The sequence below is a fragment of the Octopus bimaculoides genome, chromosome 2 (genome assembly GCF_001194135.2).
Source record: "Octopus bimaculoides isolate UCB-OBI-ISO-001 chromosome 2, ASM119413v2, whole genome shotgun sequence".
NCBI lineage: Eukaryota > Metazoa > Mollusca > Cephalopoda > Octopoda > Octopodidae > Octopus > Octopus bimaculoides.
This window is the reverse complement of record NC_068982.1, coordinates 78,734,557-78,743,972: the sequence shown is the minus strand read 5'-3', so window position 1 is coordinate 78,743,972 and position 9,416 is coordinate 78,734,557. Positions and strand designations below refer to the sequence as shown.

Below are 9,416 nucleotides of genomic sequence, written 5' to 3'. Positions count from 1 at the left end.
GATATAGATACATATTTTTAACACAATGAATACTATGCCTACCTCCTAACAACCTCTCAGAAAGAAACTATACTCCAACTGACACAGGAATCCCCCTACTACTGAAAACATCCCTTCTGGATTCAGTGGAAAACACTCAACCATATGAGAAGAACAGGACAATTAAAAGTTGTTTTTGTCAGCCCAACTAATTCTGAATGTGAAGAAGGAGACCATAATATGGAGCACTACCTTGTCTGCCCACACTACCCAACTCCTGCAGCTCTAAAGACCTTGCAGAGATCAATAAAAATGCAAAGAACCATATAAAGAAATGGGAAAACTGTCATATAACCACAACACTTCAAAGAATTGAAAGCAGAACAGAATAATGATATAGATTCAGATATAAGTGAATAAATGTAAGGTAACTTCTGAGAAATGATAACATGAGTAATGGTAGGCAAAGAAAACCTGCAGCATATTCTAGATTAACCAGCAGAACTAGCTGAAAGAGAGTTTTTCTGCAGGCATATTAACAGTAACATAGCCACAGAAAGGCAAGAAAAAGAACAATGATGATGTGATGATAATGGTACTGATAGTTATGTCAAACAGCATACCTCCTAGGTCAATACTTTTGTTTGTTTGCTTCCTCTTACTTTGTGTTGAGCATATTTTAACTTACATTTGTAGTTGTTTTCCACATTGTTTAATGCAAACTATATTCCAACCATCTCACATATTCTTGTTTCTTACCATTTACCCATGCAGATCAAATTTCAAGTGCCCCCACTGCGCAACTATGAAAATGAACAGACACCACTATCTTGCAATATTTGGTCTAGACAGTGGACAATAGGAAGGATAATAATGGACATCATATTACTTAAAAAATAGACCAAAATATTTATAATCTGTTATCTGTAATTTTCGTCATGGCCAATGCCAGTGTTGCATAACTGACACCTGTGCCAGTGGCAAATAAAAGGCACCATTCGAATGTCAGGCTTCAGAGGCAGTGACAAGTGACCAAGACCTTTGGTGATATACCATGCTTGAGAGGACCTGTCAAGCCAAGTGAGACCATAGTCGTGGTTGTGCTGTGTTGCGTAACTGGCACCTGTGTTAGTAGCATGTAAAAAGCACCCACTACATTCTTGGAGTGATTAGAATTGGGAAGGGCATTCAGTCAAAGAAACCATGCCAAATCAGACTGGAACCTGGTACAGCTCCCCAGCATACCAGTTTTCAGTTAAATCATCCAACCCATACCAGCATGGAAAACAGATATATGATATTGATGGTGATGATGATGATATCCATATAACATATCTGGATCACTGAACAAATGAAATTAAGGAAAAAGTTTTAAGCATTTACCTGCTTGACCAAGCTGTTTGTAAAACCTATATTCCAAATGTAATTGTGGAGCTCTGGATTTCATTGGTTCCTAAAAAGAAAAAAGAAAGTTTTAAAGCAACAGATCTTTATAATTTATCAAAATGTAATTGAATTCTTCCAAATTACAAAAGGATAAAATAGTGTATTAGATGTAGGTACGGAACAAGACTTGAAGTTAGCTGTAAGTAAAAAATGCATTAATATCCTACACATTGAAAAAATAGCGTCACATAATGTGGAGGACAACTGGAGGTTTCAATCGGACAACCTGTTGAGGGCTGACCAGATGTGTGGCTGGTGCAAAGTGTCCTCTCAACCTAAAGTAACATGGTGGTGGAACAATGTAGTTGACAGGGCTATTAGGCAAAAGAAACAGGCATGAAAGGACTGGAAGTGCAGTGGTAGCAGGGAACAGTATCAGATCACCAGAAGGGAAGCTAGGAGACAGATATACTTAACCAGAAGGGAAGCAGATAAGAAAAGATTTGCCCAACGTTCTGCATTGTGAAGACCAGACACTTGAAATGTTCTATATTGTAAGACAGTGTGTGAGAGATAATCATGATGTTACAGGAGAGAAATGTGTCTGCATGGATGATGGCTCATTTGCATTCAATGATGCTGCAAAAAGAGAGACTTGGAGACACCACTATGAAAGGTTACTAAATGAAGAGAATGAATAGGAGAAAAAGAGTTGCCAAATGTCGACCCAACAGAAGGCCCAGCTATTCAAACTGATAGTACCTTGGTAGATAAAGCAATTAAGGGTATGAAGACAGGGAAAGCCCTCAGCCCATCAGGAATCACTACAGAGATGCTTAAAATATCTGGCAGTGTAGGCTGTAGTCTAGTCACCTGTATAGTCAACCAGGTGATACATGAAGGAGTCATAGCCAATGACTGGTGTAGCAGCACCATAGTCAAAGGTGACACATTAGATAGGAATAATTACAGAGGTATCAAATTGTTGGATCAGGTGATGAAAGTCACGGAGAGGGTCATAATCCAACTAATTAGAGAGAGAGTTGATTTAGATGAGATGCAGTTTGAGTTTATGCCAGAGAAAAGCACCACTGATGCTATATTTCTGGTAAGACAGCTGCAGGAGAAATTCCTAGCCAAAGACAAACCTCTGTACTTGGCTTTGACATGGTCCCTCGATCCCTTACTTGGCGGTCAATGCAGAAACTAGGGAGAGATGAGTAGTTGGTAAGAGCTGTACAAGCCATGTACAGGGATGCTGTCAGTAAGGTGAGGGTTGGCAACAAGTATAATGAAGAATTCCAGGTAGAAGTAGGCCTCTCACTCAGAGTAAAAGGTAGACTGTATGATGCATGTGTGCAAACAGCCTTGCTATACGGCAGTGAAACATGGGCTGCGACTTCTGAGGAAGTGTAGGCTTCAAAGAAAAGAAGCTAGTATGTTCTGCTGGATGTGCAATGTCAATGTGCATACATGACAGAGTGTAAGCATCCTGAGAGAAAAGTTGGACATAAGAAGCATCAGATGTGGTGTGCAAGAGAGATAACTGCACTGTTGCGTATGAATGAGAGCAGTTGTGTGAAGAAGTGTCACACCCTAACAATGGAGGGAATCCGTGGAAGAAGTAGACCCAAGGAGGCATGGGATGAGGTGGTGAAGCACAGCCTTCGGATGTTGGGCCTCACTGAAGCAATGAGAAGCAACAGAGACCTTTGGAGATATGCTGTGCGTGAGAAGACCTGCATACCAAGCGAGACTGCAGCCATGGCCGAAACCAGAGCCGCATAACCGGCCCGTTTAAAAGTACCCTTCAATCGTTGGGCTATACGCTGTGCTTGAGAAAACCTGTTGAGTCAAGTGAAATCATAGTCATGGCCAATTCCAGTGCTGCCTGGCACATAAAAAGAACCATTCGAGCATGGATGATGCCAATGCTGGTGGCATGTAAAAAGCACCATTTGAGCATGGTCAAGCCTGGTGCAACCTTCTGGCTTGCCAGTCCTCAGTCAACCATCCAACCCTTGCCAGCATGGAAAGCAGACGTTAAACGATGATGATGATGACACCACAATGGTCTTAATTAGAAAACAATAAGCTCTGAGTACAGAATTTTTATCACCTCAGTACAGCAGGATAGCATAAAAGATTGGTAACTGAGATTTTCACATTGAAAAAAAAAAAAATACATAAATAGTATGATACTAGGTAGCAGCGAGAAATTAGTATTGAATGCAGGCAATGCAAGAAAGCAGTGTAATAGAAAATAAGAATGTTAAAAATTAGGTTTAATATGATCTCTTGAATGTGCAGTGTTAATTTGCACGAAAGACAAATTGTACGTGAGCTGAGACTGCAACCAAATATTAAAGCACTAAACGATACCTGCTAGTCATGAAAAAGTGGTCAGTTAAATGTTTGTGTGCTAGGTCACCCCACCAACCAAATATGTGCATTCATTCATTTATTTTAACATTTTTGTCATCATTATTTAATATAAATAACTGGTAGGGACACCATATTTTGTAATGCAACCATAATATTCTACCACATATATTAAAGGTTATTATAAGTCAATACTGTGTCCCACCTGTGTTTAATATGTAAAATTTGTATATCCAATTGTGTAACACTGCTATATTTGGAGGCTATTTAAGTAATGTGTTCATGGATGATAAACAGGTTGGATGAGGTGCTAAAGAAGGAACAAGAATTCCTGAAATATGCATATACACCCATTACCTATTTTTCTATCTTCAAATGCACTGTTTACAGAGACATATTCGTATTTGAAATACCATAACTTACAGTTTTGGCTCTAATTTCTATGGGAAATCTATAGAGATAACTTTAAAAAAAGTGAGTGAATAACACTGCAAACACATGACTGAATAGCACTACTAACACAGGTAGGACAAAGTATTGGTTTATAAAGCTTTCAATATACTTTATAGTATATTATGGTCACATAACAAAATATGGTGTCCCTACAAGCAATTAGTATGCATGTACCAGTTGCCAGGAATGTGTTTAATGTGTAAAATTGGTATATACCATTGTTAGGTGGCTATTTAAGTAATGTGTCCAGGGGTGACTAATGGCTTGGATGTGTTGCTCAAAAAGGAGCAAGAACTCTTGAAATATGCAAATACACCCATTACCTATTTTTCTATCTTCGATCACATTGTTTACATAGATGTATTTGTATATGAAATGTAGTAACTTCCAGTGCTTGCTCTAGTTTCTATAGAAAACCTGTACAGATAACTTTTAAAATAAAGTCATTATTTTAATGTCCAATTCCCCACATTGTCATAGTCTGACCAAGTCACTCTGTCTTCTTTTGCTGACTACCCCCATCTGTTTTTCTGTATAGACAGACAGACAGACATAGCTGTGTGTGTGTGTGCATGCAAATGCACATAAAGACAATAGTTGTTGAGGCAACTCATTTTACTGCTTTTTTCTCTGGCTTTCATCCTCAGAACAAACTGTAGCATTGACAAGAGGAGATATGATAAAAAGGGGACATAGATGTCATGGAGAGAAAGTAATAAGAGATAAGGTTTGTGTGTGTGTGAGATTGTTATCTTCATTAAATATCTATTTTCTGTGCTAGCATGGGTTGGACAATTTGACGGCATCTGGCAAACCACAGAACTGCAATGAACTCCCATGTCAGCTTTCACATGGTTTGTGTGGCTGGATGCCCTTCCTAATACCAGCCACTTAACAATGTGTATTGGGAGCTTTTTTTGTAACAGTGGTGCTAGTGAGATCACCAGCAACTTGCAAGACAGGAAAAGAACAAGTAAAAGCCACCTCAACTAAGTGGGAGGGGAGAGATTTGAGGTGTTGAGAGTCTAAAGTATGACAGAGGAACAAGTACACGTGTCTTGCTACATAGAGAGGAGATACATGGCTACCCAACACATTATATAAGGTAAGTATGAGTAGCTAGGAAGATAAAGATGGTAGTGATTGGGTGTCAAAGTAAACTCTCAAGGTACAAGAAGGTTAGTATAAGGGAAGATATGGAGAGTGGATGGGGTGGTGCTAATTTCATAAGAATGTGAAAGGAAAGTTACAGATGGTTTGAGATGGGGGTAGAGGTGAATATAGTGAATGATGAACAAAGGTAAACATGCAGTTCATGGGAAATATCAGTATGGAGAGGAGGTTAGGTAAGAGAATAGACTGGAAAGTAGACATGCAAAGTGTAGGTAGGAACACTTAGAATGGGAATGTAGAGATACATGAGGGTGGCTATAGTGAGTGGGGGTATGATGGTGAATGAGAAGGCACTGAGAATGGTAGCAGATATAAGAGCTGTTAAAATAGAGTATGGCAAAATATATATCCCATACATATACAGTCAGACAGACCTAGGTTATTTAGTTTTACAATGAATGAAAACTGTATATGAAGAAATGATTAGAGTATATGGAAGATGTCGAGAGTGGAAGGAGTCCAAAAGAGGTTGGCATGATAGGCTAACAGGGTAGTACAAACTTGGAATTTTGACGTGGGCACTTTGGAACCATGCAGTTAAGGGTTCAATTGCACTACAAGAATACTGTTAGTTGGTAAGTTCTGCTCTAGCATGGGTTAACCAATACTTTGCAAGTGAAAGTGGCAGAAGCTTGTTGTATATGTATATGTTCATGTATACAAACACACTCAGGAACAGGGAGTGCAGACATGCAACTGCACTCCCTAAAAATCTTGGGGGGAATGAAAACGCTTTGGACATCCTGGGTTGGACCTGGATTTGCACCCCTTAAGCAAATTTCATTCCCATACTTATGCATGCAAATGACAGTGCATGTTTTCCCATACCTTCTCGTTTGTGCTAATCGTAAACAAAACCCTGAATGATTATGCAAATGGAGCCATTTGTTAGCAGTCCACTGCAAAAGCATATCTAGGCTCATTGACTTGTCTTAATATGCTCACTGATTGTAAACAAACGGTTCACTACTTGTACAAATGGTATCACTTGTTTGTAGTCCTCTGTGAAAGCAAGTCTGGGCTATTGGTTGTTTGATAGATGGTAGACAGGGAATTACCTTAGAAATAATTCAAGATTGGCACTGAAAGGGGCATCTAGCCATAGAAAATTTTACCTCACTAAAGTCTCAAACATGGCAAATGTTAGAATGCTAATACTACTGTGTGTGTGTGTGTGTGTGTGTGTGTGTGTGCACACGCGCATGTTGGTGTATAGCTGCACTTAGATCCATTACACACACACACACACACACACACAACTGTACTATGCCACAGTGTTAAACATTTAAAGAGGCAACAATATATAGATGTAAAGGGTGTTTGGACTAAATGATTTTCTTTTTTTTTCTAATTTCTCCTTTTTTCGGGAACAACTTGATATACTGGTGAGCAGTCAACAGTGAGGGAGAACATAAAGATTAAGGTTGTAGTTGAGAAAAAGTTAGCTGACTTGAAGGACTGAAAGCTATTGGAAAAGAGTTACCTGTATCATGCTGATTCATGCCAGGTATCAAAATGACATCATGACTACTGCTCATTGCTCTGTGAACACTGTAAAGGTGTAAGATGTGACATGGACAGCTACAATTGAGACTATAAAGGTATGGCCAACAGGATGGGACACAGCAAGCATTCTAATTATGTCTGCACATCAGAATTCAACCCTATATCTTTGAACAGGGACTTAACCTCAATGCAGATGGCCAAGTGATATTGCTGGAGACTGTGGTCAATCTCTGGTTGGAGAAGGTTGCTGCTGGAAGGCCGTATGTGTGGCCTCCTAATTTCCTCAGTCGTAATCCATGGATTACTACATGTGGGGTGCAATTGCAACACCAAGGCCAGCTGGTGATCAAGATCAACGAGGTGCTAAGATCTTCCCAGGGCCACACTGAGGAACACATGTGTTAGATTCAGGAGCTGTCTTGAGATCATGGTGGAAGCTGCAGGCAGCAACTTTGAGTAAACTATTATTTCCCAGCTAGTTGGTATATTTTATTTTTTAAAATACTTTTATTTTTGGATCAGATATTATGTTTTCTTTATCTTTTATGCAAACTGTCAAATTTAGCCCAAACACTCTGTATATAAAGGACTTCATAAGTAGTAGATGCAAAGGAGTAGTGGGCAAATAAATTCTTTCAAATGCTCAGAGAGTACCCTAAAAAAATTCTTGTCATGCAGGAGACCAAATTAGCAGTGGAGGAGAATGTCTGAAAACAACCAGAATGAGAACAAAATGGAAATAGTTAGGAGATAGTTATTATCCCTGCTAACATAAAGAAAAACGTGATTACCTCTCTCATTGAAGGACAGATTGTATGATAATAGAATAAAAAGTGTGATGTTGCATGGTTACAAAAACACAGCAGTGAAGGCAAAGGATGCAAGTGTGCAAAGAAATGATAAGTATGGTCTGTTAGATGTTTAATGTCTGTGCACAATAAGAAAAGTACAAATGAGGATGAGAGTAAACAGGGTAGAAGAGGAATCAGATGTGTGACAGTATGGAAAAAATGGATGTAAAAACAAGCAATACGAAATTGGAGAAGATGCTTCATATGGTTTTCCTAACCTCAACAATCAAATATTTGAATTATTTACAATTGCAACAAACTGACTGATTTTCCAGATAAGCTATATAAGATCAGTGTCTGACAAATGATGCACCTTTAGTGAAAACAATTAAGAAATATCAATTACAATAGTTTCTCTTTGAAATTAATATCATAATACTTCAGTACTAAAAATAAAACTATCATATAACCTTAATGAAATGCACATTTGCAAAAGGTAAACAAAACAGTTTTTAAAAAATTTTTATCGAGAAATTGAGAATATTTTTATATCACTTTTCTTAAAATTAGAATTCACATTTTACACATTTTTTTTTTAGATGGTTACTTAACACAAGGCATGGTGAAGCTAGTTCACATTTTAAAATTAGATTAACAGATTAATTTCTTTATTCAATGACAGAATGCAATGCATGAGTCAAGATTCTAATGTGAACTACTTAATCAACTATTTAAGGTGTAACAATAAAGATTTGTTTTGGATTAATGCCAGAGGATCCTTCAGTGCTGATAAAACAAAACAAATAATTGAATAGCTGTTATCATGAAAGTATAATAGAATGTATAATAAATGTATCATAAAAAAAAACAAAAACTACTCCACTTATTTCACAAATCCACAGCAACCACAAACTTATTTAATTTTACAATAATATTTTTAGTGAAGCCTTTCTAATGAATTAACAAAAATAAAAAGCTTATCTTTAAATCCTGAAGATATCATTTTTTTAATTATCAAAAGAAATTTGGTGATATAAGCATAAAAGGTTAATTTACACTATGGAAAGCAAATTGCATAATCCATTTTTCTGCATAGTTTTAATTCCAATAACAAAATACTAGATTCATATTTAAAATGTTTGTTGGGTCACAACTTTAAATTAGGCACTAGTTTTTCTTCAACTTCCAAAATATAAAACGTCAATTGTAATATGATTTGGCAGATTACTAGAAATGAATGAAGTTGTGCACATGATAGTGACACTCATTTACAACTACCATACAAGAAGTGTCATGCATGCATACATATATAGACACACGCATACTAGGAACCTCTTTCAGTTTTTGTCTACCAAATCCACTCGCAAGGTATTGGTCGGTTCAGAGCTATAGTAGAAGACACATGTCCAAGGTGTAATGCAGTGGGACAAAGTTACGGAGAGGGTCATAGCCCAACTAATTAGGGAGCAAATCAATTTAGATGAGATGCAATTTGGGTTCGTGTCAGGTAAAAGCACCACTGATGCCATATTTCTAGTGAGACAGCTGCAGGAGAAATATCTAGCCAAGGATAAACCTCTGTACCTGGCCTTCGTTGACATGGAGAAAGCCTTTGACAGGGTCCCCCGATCCCTTATCTGGTGGTCAATGAGGAAACTTGGGATAGAAGAATGGTTAGTGAGAGCTGTGCGAGCCATGTACAGAGATGCTGTCAGTAAGGTGAAGGTTGGAAATGAGTACAGTAAT

At 37.9% G+C, this 9,416-nt stretch overlaps 1 protein-coding gene across 2 annotated transcripts in view; it reads right to left on the bottom strand.

The window, feature by feature from the left end:
- LOC106876726 (casein kinase I) overlaps positions 1-9,416 on the bottom strand; it is a 192,822-nt gene that overhangs the window by 93,920 nt on the left and 89,486 nt on the right. For both annotated transcript variants that reach the window (XM_014925406.2, XM_014925413.2), the window contains exon 3: positions 1,363-1,432. In XM_014925406.2, coding sequence (XP_014780892.1) covers positions 1,363-1,432 — 70 coding nt within the window. The remainder of the gene's footprint in view (positions 1-1,362; positions 1,433-9,416) is intronic.